At 39.7% G+C, this 19446-nt stretch overlaps 1 protein-coding gene across 1 annotated transcript in view; it reads right to left on the bottom strand.

Moving 5' to 3' along the window:
• Window positions 1-19446, bottom strand: part of CCHR3.PART1H7orf31 (chromosome chr3.part1 C7orf31 homolog) — a 559004-nt gene that overhangs the window by 103942 nt on the left and 435616 nt on the right. The window contains exon 7 of the mRNA XM_044066850.1: window positions 3162-3336. Within this exon, the coding sequence (XP_043922785.1) occupies window positions 3162-3336 (175 nt within the window). The remainder of the gene's footprint in view (window positions 1-3161; window positions 3337-19446) is intronic.

Below are 19446 nucleotides of genomic sequence, written 5' to 3'. Positions count from 1 at the left end.
TTCAGTGCAAACTTCACCCCTCTCTCATCCCCAAAAGGGCCCACAACACTACCGGAAAAGTGTAGTGTCCCGGAAATCACATACGCACAGGTGAAAACAGCGCTTTCAAAAGCGAAAAACACAGCGTCAATGGGGCAAAATGGCGTTCCAGGCTGTGTCTTGCACAAACTACAGAACGAACTAACCCCCCCCCCCCCAAACACGCTGTTCAACCTCAGCCTCTCCACAGGCTATGTGCCCATAGAATGGCGCACAGCAATGGTTATTCCTCTCCACAAAGGAGGGGCCACAACTGACTCTGGTAACTATCGCCCCATAAGCCTGACTAGCCTGGTCTGCAAGGCTATGGAGCGCATCATCATGGAACTCATTAACAAAGGCATTGGGAACCTTCAAACACTTGAGCTGACCCAGTTTGGCTTTGTTAAGGGCAGATCATGGCTACTAAACCTGGTTGACTTCTTTGAGACAGTCACTAAGGCCATAGACGAGGGAAAGTTGGTTCACACAGCCTACCTTGACCTCACCAAGGCTTTTGACACCATTCCCCACTCAGGTATTACAGAAAAACTCACCAGCCTGAACATAAACCCCTACGTCATGAGTTGGGTTGCCAACTGGCTTACAGACATAACTCACATGGTAAGAATAGCGGGCTCCAGGTCCGACTCTAAACCAGTCACAAGTGGTGTCCCACAAGGCTCGGTCCTGGGACCCCTACTGTTCGGCATATACTTCTCAGAAGTACAGGCAAACACAGGAGGACTATGGCTAACCAAGTTTGCTGATGATTGCAAACTGTGAGCCATAATTTACTCTCCAGCTGACATGGACATCCTTCAAAAGGGCCTTACTGAGACGGACACCTGGTGTCAAAGTCATGGCCTCAAGCTAAATGCCAAAAAATGCATAGTCATCCCGTTTGGGAAAAACAAAACACCCACGAATTACCACATAGGTGGCAGCCCCCTTAATACAGAAGAGGTAAAAAGAGATCTGGGGACCCAGGTAGATAGTAATCTCTCCTTTGATAATCATATTGCAAAAGTAGTTAGGAAATCCTTCTATGTGTCCCATCTAACTACTAAAGGGTTTGCATCTAGAAATAATGAGGTTATAGTGCCCCTCTACTCGTCACTCATCAGACCCATCATAGAGTACAATGCCCCATTTGGGATGTACCTCACAAGACACTTCCAACAGCTGGAAAGACTACAAAAGTACCTCACCAAGAGGATTACTGGTCTCAAACATATGTCCTATGCAGCCCAACTGAAACAACTCCGGCTGTACTCAGTGGCATATTGCTTACTCAGTGGTGATCTCTGCCTGACTTACAAAGCCATGTCCAACTCAGAATTGATGGACATGCTGCACCTAAAGAAATCCAAGTCACTGCGAGCCATGTGCTCTAGTGAGCTAAACCTCACCACAACAATAAATAGAACATGCTGGAGGGATAGATTCCTGTCATAGAGACTCCCCATGCTTTGGAACAAAATTCCAAACTACATTAGGCAGAGCCCCTCACTAACACTCTTCAATAGAAACCTTGGTGAGTGGATGGGTAACAGAAAATACACCCCTGGGATCACTCCATTGGCTCTGCTTGACAGAGGATCAGTTAATTAATCAATGGGGTGGCGAAGGTCGACACACTGTGGCTCGGCTTATAAATGCCCTCGGGCAGTACCTACCTATGAACCTATGAACCCGTCAGGGTAAGTTTTCTTTCTTTTATTTATTTATTTTTTTACTTTCAAAATTACAGAACTTCGATCATATGGTGTCAACCATATGGTATTCGAAGTTCTGTAACTTTGATTTTATAATAGGCAACCCTTGCTGTCTGGATTCTGCTGAAATCAAAGTCTAGTTATAATTGCATTTACAGTCTGTTGCCCACAGAAACTTGCAACACCAAACTCTGAGCAGTAACTAATAACTTTTTATAAACAAACCACACATACTACTGTTGCAGCTTTAGTTACACCGTACTACTTTACTTCTCAAACAGCATGGATGATATGAGAGATACAATACAAACAAATATCTCTAACAATGTTATCTGCTATAGTCTCTATAGTAGTTTTACATCCTGTTTTTCTCCATGGTACTCTTTTTGGACTTTGTATGAGAACATCTGTTTGCTGATGTTTGCAGAAAAACACATTTTCATCCTGTAATGCTGATATTGTCTTTTAAGGAAACACCTTGTGGAAAAACACATACAAATGCTGACTTGATCATTCAAACTTTCTTGGTTAACAGTGTCATATGATAGAAACATGTCCTGTTGTCCATTCTTTAAAGAAGCTGCATACATCCTGTTTTTCCCATTTTTGCTCTTACTGACCATGTGAAATGCATACATTCTATTCTTAAGTCTGTAAGAGGTCAGCTTTTTTGCTGACAGTGTGAAATGCATACATTTTTGCTGATTCTGTAGGAGACATGTCCATTAAGCAAATTCCTTATTTTTCAAGCCACAGTCATTTAGTATGGATGCTAATCACATATTGCCAAGCTCTATTTCTACATTTAGGCAAGCTTTATTTTATACCTTATTTATGTTACATATTTGTAGCAGAATTACTTTTAACCTTCATACTTTGTTGAGCATAATCTAACAGACTTAATAATAGTCCCTATATCAGCAGGCTGGTCATATGGCAAACAGCAGAATTCTCTTAAAGCTTTTTTATCATCCTGGCTAACTTTTTCTCAGGAAGAGTATTCTATAATATAGCTTCATGGCAATGACAGATGTGCAGAAAAGTAACCTGAGCAGTACTTACAAGATGTGATCTATTCTTAAGTTGCAGACACAAGTACCAGTAGGTTTTGCATGTATCCTTTCAGTTTAATCACAATACCTACATGATTGATAATTTCTTAGTCTGCATAGCTCCAAAACTTTACTGTAAAACTTATTATGCTTCCAGCAGAATGAATAACTTGCAGTTTCTTTGCTACATCTCAATAGTATAATTGTTGATTTAAAAAACTGACCAAGGGCAGCACGTGTTCACATTACCATCATATGAGGTTTTAGATGACATTTATACACTGTTTACAATAACTTCTATATACTGCTGTCATGTGTCAGTTTATAGTTATACAGATATGCCTTAAAGCTGAATTATTATTATTTACCTCACCTGTAAAGTTGTGTTTGTATGTTGTAAACCAGAGTGACTTCTCCAAATTTCTAAGCATATTTGCAGTCCTTTCTGAGAGTGAAGCTGACTTTGGCCTCAGTGTTAGGTTAGGTATGACAGTTTTTGGTGGTTGTGGGTAGTACTCCTGGCTAGCCTGTTTTGCTGATTTAGGAAACTGGAAGAAAGACCAAATCATATAGTTAGTTTTCGCTAAATTTCAGAAAATAGGTCATGCAGTCAAACCCTGTGAGATTATAGCTTATTGTTACTATATTTGGTTATACTGTTTGTACACAACAAGGCATTTTCAGATAAGCATTTAAGAGTATAATTAGTATTTAACAAATGTTATTTATATATTATCAGAATTAAAGTGCCCTTATAGGCCAGTTTTGTCATTTTCTTTTCAGTAGTAGCAGTTTTTAACTTGTTTTCCCTTTCTTTTGTGAGAGGGAATATAACACATTTAATTTATAAAATAATACCATTTCCACCATCCACCTGACTTTCTCTTTACATTCACAGTTATTGTCTGCAACTAACATTTATAAGAATTAGCAGTTCCACAGGAGATCCTCTGAGACAGTCTCAGTGATACAGAAGAATTTCGGTACATCTGAGGTCCCTCGCACAAAAAGGCAATGAAAAACTTCCCCACTGATGTAATACTTTTCTCCAGTGCAAGATGGGCATGTTTGCAATCATGACACTCTGTATGCAGTAGAATGGGCATTGATCTGTTATAGTCTGATCTCTTATTGTTTTTACAAAAAGTGGAGACAGTGGCACAGAGGTATTGTTTAATGCAAAAACGATAAGGAATTCATTTTATTTCTGTACAGAGAAACACTCTGGACACACAAATTCTAATGGCATATAAAATGCTTGGAATGTTTGCAGTGCTACATGATACCTACTTACAATAGTGCTATAAATTATTCTCAGCTGCCTATGCTGTCTTCTTATTTTGGCTGTCTTGTTTTCATACAAATATATTGCAAACTACTGCTCTACTTCTGTCCTCAGAAATGGAACTGGAAGGCAGCTGACAATTCCTCCCACTTTCTGTGAACAGGTACTTTCTTGGACAACTTCAGAGCCAACCTCTCCCTCCACATACATATACAAGATTCATAATGCTTGTTCTTATATACATCTTCATCTGCAACTCAGCAGAGCAAAGGTATTTTACAATCTCTAAACACTTGTAGTTTTCAGGGTAAATCTACAAATTTTGCATAGCACATTTAATAAAGGAAGATATATAAATATTTTTGTAGACATAACGTACTATGGCCAGGCATATTATCTATTATCTTTCTAGCATTCCAATAAAAATGCACAGCTTACAAGGCAAGCAGCTCAGTTTATCATTGCAACATTTATCAGTATATTGTTCCTACAACACTATTACTCCAAGTGTCCTGTATGACTTTTAGAAAAACACAGGACTGCAAATAAAAACACAAATGTGTATGTTTAAGATTAAAACTACCACAATTGCCTCAGAAAATATGAGGGAAATCAAAAAGTACTAAAGCAAACCCAGTGTGTCACTCTTCATTGCTGCTCACAGAAAAAGCAGCATTAATCAAATAATTAGACTAACATTCACACTTTTACAAGTTAAACCTGGATCACGTGTAACTGTCATTCTTTTAGTGCAAATTTATATTCTATATCCCCTTTAAAAAATGACAGACTGCTTTATATTAAACATCTCATACAAATAGTGCTTGTGAATCATTAAATCCAAACACACAGCAACACGAAATATCCAAAAAATGCACTCAGGAGGCAATCACTGGAAACAAACTCCCAATTTTTAATGGTGCTTCTGGTACCTCGGCAAACAGCCTTCAAGGAATAACATAAGCCAAAAGCCATTCCCATTTTATGTCAAACTGCTCCAATTAAACAATCATCTCGTCCCATTTTATGTCAAACTGCACCAATTAAACAATCATCTCATCACCCAATAATCTAGTAAAGAACCCGCTTAAACAAACATAGCCATAAAAAGAGGTAAAATATTTTTCCATTTATAATAAGTTACAAAACATCATGTATAAATGTTATAACTTATACATTTAAATTCACATCTAGATTCATACCTTTAGGTTTTAAAGTATTATAATTTAGAATGATCCTGCTTTCTGTTTTTAACAAACTAGCTAAAAAATCCCTATACCATTATTTTTATGGCCTTTTTTGAGAATAGATTCAGTTATTCAACAGAATTTTTTGCAAAGAATGTTGTTTTGTTTAAGCATTACATTGATTATTTAATTTATTTTTATTCACCTTATGATTCAAAATGGAAACAGATGCATCAAGAAATATTAATAGTAAATAATAACTATATCACAACCAGTCATAAAGAAATAGTCCTTAATAGTTTTATCTGGTTATTAAAAGATTTTTGGGTAAATGGAATTACACCTTCTTCTTAAATACCCTATTTAAATAGTATAATTTCCTCTTTCCAAAAATTCACATATTATAACCATTGTATTAAAGACTTAATATCTCTATGTTTCCAATTGCACATACAAATGACTGCTTAAAAACTCATAACTTCAACAAAATGCTAGTATTGAAACAACAAAGTTATTTATTGGCAACAATTCTTAAATGATACTGATATATATTTATTTATTTATTTATTTATTTCCAGTTTGATAACCGGGGAAGTCCACTGGGCTCGGAAGCCCGTTTTCAGTGGAGGCCCGGGGAGAAAAGCTCCGTGAGAATACATTGTAGTAATACATTGAACACAAAAACACAAGCATACATTGAAGATAATACATTGCACACAAAAACACAGCAAAGAGACTGAAAATTAATACATTATATACAAAAACACTCAGAGTTCTAATAGCAAATATTTTAACAGTTTTTAAACAATGAAGTACAGTAGGCAATATGAGAAATTTGTTTTTATGCTACTGAAATGTAACGTGAAGTAGGAAATAAAAGGAAAATATAGAATGAGTTTGAATGCAAGAGCAGGTAAGCAAAGGAGAAGAAAATAGTTTGAAGGAGAAGAGAGGACAGGAGGCAGATAGCAGAAGAAGAGGTAGAGTAATGTTCATGTTATGAATGAGTCCAGAAGAACATCTTTAAGGAAAAAGGCAAAAAGATTCAATTGTGAGACTAGGCAGACAAGAGGGTAGAGGGATGAGACCACTTAAGGGAAGTAAAGGGTTTAGTCAGGGAGGGGGGAGGAGATAAGAGGAAGAGGGAAAGGAGCTAAGGACTGACCAAGGTTGAAGAAGGAACCCGGGGGGTTCATAGCTTGTAGTGACTCTTAGGAGGGAGGAACTAGGAGGAACTAAGATCTAGGTAGGAAGTAGACAATTACATTTCCAATTTTGGGAAAGGTGAGAATGGAGAAGAGATTTGAACTGTTCATAGCTTGTAGTGACTCTTAGGAGGGAAGGAAGTGAGTTCCATTTTTTTGCTGTAGTGTAAGAAAGTAGGAGTTGGCCAGAGGGTCGTTTGGGCTTGTACACTGAAATAAGATTTTGGTGGCTAGATCTTAGGGGCCTTGGAGGATTATATAAGGTTAAGCTATTGGATAATGCAGGGCAAGCAGTGGGGTTAAAAATTAGTTTGTGTGCAATAGTAAGTTGGAGGAAATCAAGATGATTATGGAGTTCTAGCCACTGGAGACTACGGAGGCAGATGCAGTGGTGTGTAGAATGGGGGGAGTTAGTAGCGAATTTGGCAATTTTATAGTAGCAACTTTCAAGTTTAGAGGAGATAGAGGTGGTGAGATTTGATAGAATAGGGGCACCATACAGTAGAGAAGGGAGAAGGTAGGTAGTGGCGAGAGTTTGTCTTGAAGATGGAGTCAGAAAGTTTGCATTTCTATAGAGCATACCGAGTTTCTGATGTGTTTTTTTTATGTTTAGTTGAATATGATTATTAAATTTCAGATGTTCATCAATGGTGACTCCGAGTAGTTTAGCACAACTAACAACTTCTATTGAGGACTGCGAGAGGCTGGAGATTATGAAGGAAGACTTGTCCAGAGTCATTGCTTTTGAGGGAGAGAAAAGAATGATGTGGGATTTGTTGGCATTAAGGGAAAGATGATTTTGAAGCATCCAATTTTCTGTGGTTGTGAAGGCCAATTGGGTTTTCGCTTGGAGTTCGGGAAGGTTAGGGGCAGAGCAGATCACAGTGGAGTCATCTGCATATTGTACTATTTTAGAATGAGGAATTGAAGTGTGGAGATCATTGATAAAAATGTTGAAGAGCAGAGGCCCGAGTATAGAGCCCTGAGGGACACCAGTGGGGGTAGGTAGGAATTTTGAGGTACCAGTATTCCATTTCACAGCTTGGGATCTATCAGAGAGATAGCTTCTGAACCAAGAAAGAGAGTTATGGGAGAGATTGAGGTTAGAGAGTTGGTTGAGAAGGAGAGAGTGAGATATTGTGTCGAAGGCCTTAGATAGGTCAAGAAGAACAGTAGAGACAATATTTCCAGAGTCACGAGCTTGGTTGACAATTTCTAGGAAGGAATGAAGAGCAGTTATGGTACTGTGACCAGGTCGAAACCCATGTTGAGTGGGAGTGAGGAGATGGTTATTGAGGAGGTGGGGCATGAGTTGCTGGTGGATACATTTTCAAGTATTTTTGAAATTGGGAAAGAATAGCTATTGGTCTGAAGTTAGAGATGGTATTATTTTTACCTCCTTTATGGAGGGCAAAATGTGGGCTGCCCAAAGCTTGGGAACATATGATTCTTGGATGGATCTATTTATGAGAATGCTGATAGGTATGGCAATGCCGTCTGCTGAAGCTTGAGAAAGAGTGAAGGGATGTTGTCAGGGGCATTTGAGCATGGTTTGAGTTTGGAGAGAAGTTGTTTGATACTGGTGGTAGGCACTGGTTGTAGAATGAAAGTGGGAGGAGGGTTAAGAGAGTTGGAGTGAGGGATGGATGAAGAAGAAGGCTTTGGGTTAGGGGTATGGGTGGATGTGGAGAAGGATTTAGCCAGTTGAGCTATGGAGTCAGTAAAAAGGAGTTAAAGAGAGTTGCGATTTCAGTGTCAGACTTATTATTGTCTGGACAGGGATTGGATTTTGTACCTGGATGTAAGAGTGAATTGATAGAATTCCAGAATTTTTTGGGATTGTTAGTTAGGTTAGATTGAAGTTTGTTGTAGTATGATTTCTTATCTTTTATAATAAGTTTTTTAGCAAGATTGAAGTTGCTTAAATTGCAGTAAAGATCTGTGGTTTTATTTTTATTATATAGTTTCCAAGTTTTGTCCCTTTGTCGCATTAGAATTTTAGTGTCTTTGGTTAGCCAAGGGGCAGAGTTGAACTTTATCCTTTTTGTACGGGGGGGGGCTTGGGAATCTAGGATTGTAAGGAAGGTAGTATTGAAGAGTTCTAGTGCTTCATCTAGGGGAAGAGTGTTGAGTGAATCCCAGTTTGTTAGTTTAAGGGTTTCAGAGAATACTGAAGGGTTGAAATTAGTTAGGTTACGAGAGTGAGTGTAATGTTGTTGGTGTGGAAGGTGTTGGGTTTTGCGGTCAATAAAGGCAGGGAGATGATCACTTAATGAGTTTGGTAAGGTACCAGCGTTAGAGATATTGTCAGGGTGGCTGACTAGAATCCAGTCCAAGATGGACCCAGGAGGATTAGTTTTGTTAGGTCTGGTAATGCTGTTTGTTAGTTGAGAAAAGTTATAAAGATAGATTGACTGAGAGGGAGTATTATTATTAATCATATTCCAATCAATATTTACATCACCTAGAATGATAGTCTCCTGTTTAATGTTGTTTGAAGTCCAACAGAGAATATTTTCAAGGGTGGAGATGTTGTCTCCAGGGGGGATGTAGACTGTCATTACGCAGATACTTTTGAAGTTGTTTATTTTGAGGATTCCTATGACAAGTTCTGCATTCTTAAAGTTAGGAATGGTATTTTGGTAAGGGCAAAGATTTAGCAGGCAGTTGTAGACTAAGGCTACACCACCTCCTTTTGTTTTGGCGATCGGATCTGAGTGCTTGGTAGCCAGGTGGTAATATTTCAGAGTTAGTAGTTTGGGGTTTTAGCCAGGTTTCTGTTACTCCAACTATGTCAGGTTCAGTAACATTTAGCCAGGCATGGAAGTTTGTTATTTTGTTATTAATGCTCTGGGTGTTGATGGTAAAAAATTTAAGGCATTTATGATTGTGACTATTTGTGGAGGTAGTGGGATAGAGACTGTTAGTTGGTGTAGGCCCAGGGTTAGGATGGACATCTCCTGCACGGGCAAGACAAGATAAAGGATAGAGGTGTTGAAACCTCTATATATATATATATATATATATATATATATATATATATATATATATATATATATATACTGTTTGGGTCTATATTAAAAGACAGAAGAGGTGTTTCAGCGAACACCTCTTGGTCGACACGTAATGAGTGAATGCACTAAAGCGCGAATGCTTAAAACAGTGGTTTCTTTCCCTGGGAAAGAAACTGCTAGCACAAACACGCACACTTTAAAACATAACAATGTGGGGGGCTGTGCCCCTCACACCCCCCCCCCTAACTAAATATACCAACTCCGAGATCACACTACAGTGAGGAAAGGGGCAAACCCACAGGGACGGCCAAGCAATTTCTTTCCCAGGGAAAGAAATTGCTGTTTTGAGCGTTTGCTCATTACGTGTTGACCAAGAGGTGTTCGCTGAAACACCTCTTTGGTCTTTTAATATAAACCCGAAAATTTAAGGTCCAAATACAATCAAGATTCTGAAAATTGGTTAATTTTTCAAATATTTAGAGATTTTTGTGAACACAGAGGTAAATAAGATATTTAATCTAGATAATAATTTGTTCCCTAAATTATTGGAATTCTTAATAAATATCAGTAATAATGCAATAAAAAATAAATAATATTTGTCATAAATTTATATTCTTAAGTTAGATTTCACATATTTAGACAATTCATATTGGAACTACTCCTCAAAAATTAATAATGAAGACTTCTCTGAAGAATACAAAAAAATAACATTAAAATCTACAGATAAAACTACAACTTTATTATATTGGAACATTTTCACTTGGAAATTCTTACATGGAGCTTTTGTCATATAAATCTTAGCTTAAACTTAAAGACTTGTTTGAAAAAAATTAATTGTTGTTGATATGTATAACTTTGATGCATTGATCAGCTGTGGACCTACGTAAATTGCTATTTGTTTGTTTTATAATTGATTTGTTTATCTATTGTTTTAAAACCAAATAAAAAAAAATAAAAAAAAGGTAGCATTACCCTTCTAGTGGTTTAAGAGTTTCCCCTACTAGATCATGATCAATGGGATTCCACAACAGTAGATAAGGACATATGCCCTAAAGAGGTAAATAATTCAGTTTAGCACACAAATCTTTGTTTATTGCACTTACATGTTTTAATGGATGGTTATCTTGCTAACCTCAACTTACAAAGCAGATAATGTGAAGAAAGTGAACCTCATGTACATGCATATAAGTATGGATTTACTATGAATAATCATGCCTCATTTAATCAATATTTGATTGAACCTACAGTGTCTAAAACCCTGATGGTTGCAACTTAAACACTGCCGTTCCTGAAGTCATAAAGCACACAAAAAGATCCCCTGCACCTGATGTTGAGGCAAGCCCACACACACACACACACACACACACACACACACACACACACACACACACACACACACACACACACACTCACACACACACTCTCACACACACACACACACACACACACACACACACACACACACACACACACACACACACACACACAAAGTGTACGTAACTATGAGGTCATACAAACTTACAGAAAGATAGAAAGTGAGAAAACTATAACACTTACATTTTCCCCTTTGTCTGATAATAAAATAAACTACAACAACCCAACAACCTTCCAGTTATGGTGTTCTGACTGTCACTTAAGAGGAAGCCAGCATCAATAAAAAGCAGGTTTCTCATACTGCATATAATCATGGTCATTGCTTCTCTGTTTATAAACAGAAATGAATGGAAAGGCTTACTTTAAGACTTGGCAGTTTATTAGTAGAATTCAGAATTATTTTTTGGCACTGAATTCAAAAACAGCTGATGGGACTTTAAATCACCAGCCACAGAATTTGCTCTATTTGTTTAATTTACTTTGGACTGCTCTAAAGACTCTTGTGGATTTTCTGCAGCTCTGGACTTCTGACATGACAAGCTTTGTGCAAACTGCTTACATTTGAATGTATAATTGAGTAACAGGGCAACCATACATGTGTCTATGATATCAATATATTTTTTGGTCTGAATACCAGACAGGGCGGGCCACCAGTAATGTAGAGTACTGTTGAAGCAAAACAGAGATATTTTATAGTACAGGGGTAAAAAACACTTTATCACAGAAAGAACATGGGTGATATAAGTAGGGTGAATTCTTAGAGTAAGCTGGCTGTTAGGAGATTTGTAAAATGTTGAAAGATCCCAGATTCTGTGGTTAGCTGCAGAAGAATGCCTTTTTTGTCATGCCCTTGTTAAGGTCTCTATCATGACTGCAAATGAAAAAAATCCTACAGCCACAGGAACCACGAGAGGTAAATTCTTGTTTTCCTTTCTTTCTTTCTTTTTCATTTTGCTCTTAAAATAAATTATACATTTTAAAATCTTCAGTGTATTTTCATATAATTTCAAAATATTGCTTTTATTAATTTCTCCAAATGTTTAGTGTTTCTAATATCTTGACAGGCGTGAACCTTGTTCCTGTGTCAGAGTACAGGAAAAGTTAATAAAATAATTATTGGCTTAATCGTTGATATTTTCCAATTGTGCTTTTCTCAGCACCCACAACAATATCCTCAGAACTGCCTCCTTCTTCAGTTCATATCCATCAACAACATATTGAGTATGCCTGACAATTCTTTTTATTAGTCATGTTGCTCCTAGTACTATTGGAGCTATCCAGGTGTCTTTGTTCCACTTTACTTTAGTTTCTGCTTGCATATCTGGTATTTTATACTGTTTCTCAGTGTGCACAGTACTATAATAACTAAGCCATTTCAGTCAGTGATTAATGTTACTTTTTTCCATATTTTCTTCATCTACAATATCTAGTTTTCTTACTTCTGCTTTCTTAAGTGTTGATACTGGGTAATCCCATGAAATCAATAATTCTTTGTGGTTCATGTTTGTAGTGCTTCTCAGCAACCTGTGTATTGTAGTGTTTGCACAATCTTCACTGCAACAGTCTTGTTGTATTATTGTACCTTTCAATATACAGACCCTCAGACTAGAGTAATCATAACCAGCAACAAGATTTGCAACTGTTTCTAGTTCTGTATGGCACAACATATGTTTGTATCTCCAATTTTCCACAGACTACACGTCTACCACCTTCAGCTTTCACAATGTTTGGATCTGATGATGCCAACAAATATGCACACAGTATCATGACTGCAGACCTAGACATATGGTCAATTTCAAGCAAACCCGTACCTCATTCAGACAGAGGAATAAATAATTGTGCCATTCACTGATTTTTGTACATGACTTAATAAGTGTGAAGCAGTTTTTTTGTTTCCTGTCCAACTGGTTCAACACGTTTTGGGGCCAGTCAGTCATATCAAAGCTGTAAAAAAGTACAGTTTTGTACCTACCATAAATGTAGATGTCCGATAGATATGCAACTGCAGTCCTGACATATGGGTTGTCCTGCCTCAGGCAGCCCTTCGGTCGGCCGGATTCCAAAGTTTGGATCTGGCGTCGGCTGATGTCGCCTCCTCCCCGACGTCAGAGCGGCTGGAGTACAAAGGCATCCGCCAATGCCATCTTCTTCAGTGTTTCTTGCCCCAGATGCCAGGTGCCCTCCAAGGAAGGCTAAATTTTGTGAATGGATAAGCAAAAATTTCAAGACATGCACAACAGTAATAAACAGATACACCATAACAGATATCCCCAGCTAAATAGGAGAGGGGGAAAGGACCCAAGGGGAAAAACAGAGGGGTAGGAGGGAGGGTAAACCTGACTGCAGTTGCATATCTATTGGACATCTACATTTATGGTAGGTACAAAACTGTACTGTGTCCTTCAAGAATGCAACTGCAGTCCTGACATATGGGTTGAATACCATAGCCAAGCTGGGGGTGGTAGGATCTAAGCAAGGGATGGTGTAGCTAAAAGACCCTGCAGGACTGCAGAAGCAAAGCCTGCTCGGGATCTGGAGTATAAAGGCAGGTTGTAGTGTCTGGTAAATGTATGCACGGAGCTCCATGTAGCAGCCTCTAGAATGTCCTTTGTAGCCACTCCTCTTAGAAAAGCTGTGGATGTGGCTATAGCTCTGGTTGAGTGTGGTCTTATATTGGCTGGCACACTCTTTCCATGGAAGGAGTAACAGAATCTGATGCAGTGTCCAATCCATTTTGAAATTGTTTGTTTGGAGACTGCCTTTCCTTGCACTCCGGCAGCATAGGCTACAAATAATTTGTCAGACTTCCTGGTGGTCTTTGTTCTGTCCAAGTAGTAGCGTAATTGTCTGTGTATGTTTAAAGTATGCAGCAGCTTTTCCCCTTTATTTTGAGGATTGGGAAAGAAAGTAGGCAGGTGAATTGCTTGATTTAGAGACACCCTGGATATCACTTTTGGCATGAATGAAGGATTGGTCCTTAGAGAAACTCTGTCCTGATGGAAAATGATAAAGGGAGGTACTGCCATGAGGGCCTGTATCTCCGAGACTCTTCTTGCTGAGGTAACTGCCAACAGGAAGGCCATTTTCCAGGAGAGGAATTGCATTTCTGAAGATGCTGCTGGTTCAAAAGGAGGAAGAGTTAATTTTTCCAAGATGTAGTTGAGGTCCCATGCAGGAACTGGTGGTTTTCTGGGAGGCTTGATATTCTTAATCCCTCTTAGAAACTGTCTTAGCAAGGGATGCGAAAACACAGGTGGATAACAGTTGTAGTTTGCTAAGATTGCTGAAGCGTGGATTTTAATGGAAGAATATGAGAGGCCATTGTGAAACATTTCTGCCAAGTATTCTAATATCTGAGGTATGCTCATCACTGATGCATCCTGTCCCTTTTTGGCATTCCAGATGATGAATCTCTTCCACTTGGCCGAATAGGTTTTTCTGGTGGAAGGTCTGCGTGCTTCCAGCAAGATTTCCTGGACCTTTTCAGAGAGGGGGACATGGGGCAAAGTCATGTAACCCACCAAGCTGTCAGTTGCCATGTTTGCAGGTTTTGATGAACAGTCCTGTAATTGTGTTGAGTTAGGAGCAGAGGCCATTGGGGCAAGGGCCACGGTTTGGTGTGAGTTATGCTCAGTAGCAAGGGATACCAATGCTGCCTCGGCCAGTCTGGAGCTATCAGTATTCCTTTTGGTTGCTCTGCTTTGATCTTCAGTAACACCTTGGTCAGTAATGGTAGAGGAGGGAATGCATAGATTTTTAGGGTATTCCAGATGAAGGAGAGGGCATCCGTTCTCCAGGCTAGAGGATGGTGTGTCCTTGAGCAGAACTTGTCCAGGTGGTGATTGAGATGAGAAGCAAATAGATCTATGTCCGGTCTTCCCCATGCAGTTGTTATTTGTGAGAAAATGTGTGGATGAAGCATCCATTCGTGTGGATCCACGAAATTTCTGCTCAACCTGTCCGCCAGTACATTGTCCTTGCCCGGAACAAACTGGGATTGTAAATGGATGTTCAGTTTCAGGGATTTTTCCCAAAGAGCCATTGTTAGTCTGCAGAGTGTTATGAACCAAATCCTGCAATGCCTTTCTATCTATAGGCTCAGGAGAGGCTAACTTTTTCTGCAAATCATCCATTAAGAAATCCTGGTACTGAAACATATGAAAAAGGCAGTTAAGTGACCTCATGGCAAGGGTGGAAGAGGTATAAACTTTTTTGCTCCATCTCTCCAGGGACCTAGCTTCCCTGTCAGCGGGCAGGGGGGTTTTGGCCGAGGAAGAAGCCACTGCCTTGGAGCCCTGTGAAATAGTCTCTAAATCCACAGAGTGGGCCTTAAAGAGATGCTTATGGGTTTCAGGGACCCTGTAATATCTGTCAGGTTTGACAGGAGCAGGAGGGAGAGAATCAGGCGAAGCACTGGAGTCTGAGTATACATCATCAAGGACATCCAACACTGGAGGAATAGCTAAAGGTCTGTGTTGGGGTAGCTTAAGGAAGGTACGTAGCCTTTTCCTGGAGTCAGAGAATTCCTGACCCTGCCACTGAAAATGTTCTCTCATGGAGTGGAGAACTTCACCAAAAGAAATATCCTCTGGAGGGGAGGCAGAGGGAATTGAATCCTCAGCATCCGAGTCCTCATAGGCCTGGAAGGATTCTTCCTGGGTATCTGAGTGCTCTGAATCCCCAGAGGCTTCATCTGAGGAGAGGGTGTCTGTCTGCTCAGTTCTAGGCCTTTTATCTGCAGGCGGCTGAGGACCTCTGTCTGGGTGCGGCTGAGAACCTCTGATAAGAGAGATTAAATCTGCAGCAAGAGTCATGATCTGTCTATCAGAAGAAGGGCCCTGAGCAGTAGGCTTAGGGTGGGCCTTGGCCTGGCTGGCAGCCTTAGCACGTGCAAAGGCCTTGATGGACATGGATACCGGAGGCCTAGCTGCCCCACGTGCAGGGGTAACCTTGTCCACAGGAATGGTGTCGGGTAAATCCAGAGCTTCGGTTTCTGGAGGAAAATCAACAACCGGTACCGTTGAAATCTCTGGGACCGAAGAACGTGTTAAAGCGGTGTCGTCGGCCTGGGCCGGTAGAATTACCGCTTCCGAAGGGACCGAAGCACTCGCGGAGGGCTTAGGTGTGGTATCGGAGGAAGACGCGGGCTGAGGATGTCGGTCCCGGTCCTTGCGTTTTTTGGTAGATTGTGCTGTCGGTTGTTCCGACTGCATGATATAAGCAAATTCTGCCCAGCGCCTGAGTGTGCGCTTATTAAAGCAAGCACAGGCAGCACAGGCCGAGATGTCGTGGTCTGGGCCCAGGCAAGGGAGGCAGTAAGAATGGAAGTCCTTATGAGGTATTTGTTTACCACAAGACAAACAATTATTAACTTTTTCAATTTTTTCTGACATCGGCTGAGGCAAGAAAAAATGTTCCCCAACGGGGTACTTAGCTTTTAGATGACTTCGGTAACTGAAAACACAGGAGCTGACCGACCGGCACTTGCGAACTGCTTCTGCTTCGGGCACCGCGCAGCAAGAAAGACTGAAGAAGATGGCGTCGGCAGATGCCTTTGTACTCCAGCCGCTCTGACGTCGGGGAGGAGGCGACATCAGCCGACGCCGGACCCAGACTTTGGAATCCGGCCGACCGAAGGGCTGCCTGAGGCAGGACAACCCATATGTCAGGACTGCAGTTGCATTCTTGAAGGACATCTAGAAGAGTAAGCTGATTTATAGCCTAAATTTAATTACTGGATGTGAAGGAGGTTTTCAATATTGGTTTTGCTCTTCTAAAAATCCTATTATACTCTGTTCATTTGCTCATGTTGTATTGCTGCTCCTGCATCTATTCCCAGATATTTAGGTACTCTCTCTTGTTCAATTTCTTTTATAAAACATTCCTCTCAAGAATTTTTATTTTCTTGAGGTTTCAGTTTTCCTGCTATAAAATGTTGCTTTTGCTCATTTACCAAGGTCAAATGTTATTCTTATATCATCTGAAAAAAGTATTGATCGTTCGTAATTGTGTTATTATCCTTTCATCTGTCATCATAGCATCTATTCTCCCTGTTACTTCATTGGCAGCCTTGGATCTTCAGAGTAATTTAGCAGAAAATGGAAACAGTTGTTACAAAATATAAATTCCGTCTCTTCAATGTTGCACCTAGCATTGCAAATAATAAAAAAAGAAAAGTAGAATGGTGCAAGTATCCACATGTTTACTTTACCTTGTTGCCTTGATGGAGGTAATGCCAAAAGGTAATTAATTCATTTAATCTTACTGAAAAGCAACAATCTGACCTAGCAGTTGTAAAAGACTAACTCAAACAATATAGTGAGCTTAAGAAGAATCTGACATATAGCCATTAATTAGTTTTTACTAGAAATCGTGCCCCACAACATTCTATGGATGTCGACATGACTGAGTTAAAAGATTGTGACTTTGGAGTTCTGTGTAAGAAACACTCTTGAGAGACACAATTGTCTGAGGCATGAAGAATGATACAAGAAGAAACAAACTACTGATTTAACATCTGATAAAAATGTGAATGTGTGAAGAAGAGCAAAATCAGCAATATTGCTACTAAATGAAAGAGCTCGCGGAGGATCTGGATGAGTGCAAAATTTAAAAAAAGGGTCCACCAATAAGCAGAAAAATATGTTGGTGCATAATTGTGATGCACAGTAGAAGTCTTGGGATATTATAAATACACAGTAAAGAACATGGTCATGATGGTGCAGTTGAAAATAAAAGAGTTTAAGTCAACAGATACCATGTTACTTGAAGTATGGTTGCAAACATGAGGACAGAAGCTGTCTAGCTGTAAACAAAGAAGGGAGCAGTTATAGTTTATTGAACAATTTTTCATCAATGTGAATTAGTGAAAGGAATAAAGAAATGCAGAGAAAGATCTGGCATATAACTAACATAAATTAAGTACAGATTCTTTAGTCACTGTCTTATAAAAGCCTGAAACAGAGAACGAATTATAAATACAGCTGTGTGTATTGAATTGATTGGATGGGAGATAGGAAATTCACCCCGGGGATCACTTCTGTGGCTCTCCTCGACAGTGGCACAGGAAAATAATTTTCTTGGGTGGCGAAAGCCAGGGTACCTTTGGCTAGGCTTATATAGGCCCTAGGGCCAATAGCCTAGTACCTACCTATGAACCTATGAATATTATCTTTGTAGAAAGAATAGAAATACAACAGTTTTGCCACCAAAAGAATCACTGTACTGAAAGACTGTGACTGGGATTCATAGACATGTATCACACTGTGCAACACAAATTAGCATGGGTAGTGGCCATGCACATGGCGTGGGTGATTCTAAGACATAGATAGCATAGTTACATAATGCTCAGAATGCAGTCTTAATGCAGTTCATGTTAATGACTGTATAATGACATACGTTCAAGAAACCCCATGCAAATGAGACACAGAGTACATAAATGATGACACAAAATGGTTGATCAATTCAGAAAAGTATAAAATGGGCACTCTGTATTACAAGACATGAGATTCCTGGTGTACATGAAGGGATCATTGTTATAAGTAACAGCAGCAGCATAGCAGCATGTGTTAGCAGCTGCCATCTGACAAAGTCAATGCAAGTTTGTGCATCGCAGCCATTCCTGCCAATGGAGGAGGTCCAGTGGCTGACATATTACTAGCTAACTGACCACCAGATGATGGACATTTAAAGTAGACAAGAACACTTTAAGGGACCCAGTTGAACAGTATCACTTGCACGTGGAATTGAGGAGGATGTATGGTATTTCCTTTCCTGTGGCTCCTAAAGTATGTGAAATCTTAGCCACTTTAGAATCTTACTTTGACCTAATAGAGACATGTTTGGGATATTATAGGGATATCTCAGGAATCAGCCTCAAGAATCCTAGATTAGTTCCTTAACATTATGCTACAGAGTATGGAGGACCATATCTGATCCCAGGAGAACAAAAGGGAGAATAAGCACAATGTAGCCATTATATAACATGCCCCATTTTCCTTAGGTCATGGAAGCTATGGGTTGCATTTATGTTTTCATCAAAACCCCACCTGTTCCAGAGGGCCTGTGAAACATCAACAGGAAGGGCTACCACTCCCTCAACTGACAGTGGGTCTGTAATGCACAGAACACTATTTGCAGTGTGTCTATCTGACCCCCAAGCAGTTTACATGATTCACACACTTGGCACATGTCTGAACTATAGCAACACATCCTTCAAGGGAACGTCTCACAAGGTCACCTGATTGGTACATGCACACATGTTGCTAGAGACACAGGTCTGTACACACAGATGCCATGCATATTGGAATCAGGCCACATATGATATTTGTGTTGCATATGATGCCAGATATGCCTTAAAGACCTGGATGATGACCTCCATACACAACTCTCAGGCCACACAAGAATGGCCTATAATTAAGACCACAATGAAATGTGAGATATACTGAAGTATGGCTCTGGATTGCTGAAAGGATGAAAGTAAATCATATTGATAACTGCTGTAGCAGCCTTAGCTATACTAGTTATACTCTGCCAACATGACAGCCATCCAGTCTCCAAAACTTCAGGGCACCTTCCATTCACTCACACCATT

The sequence above is a fragment of the Protopterus annectens genome, chromosome 3.part1, assembly GCF_019279795.1.
Source record: "Protopterus annectens isolate FY-2018-M chromosome 3.part1, PAN1.0, whole genome shotgun sequence".
Lineage (NCBI taxonomy): Eukaryota > Metazoa > Chordata > Ceratodontiformes > Protopteridae > Protopterus > Protopterus annectens.
Note: the sequence above shows the minus strand (reverse complement) of the source record. Positions and strands in the feature narration are given on the sequence as shown.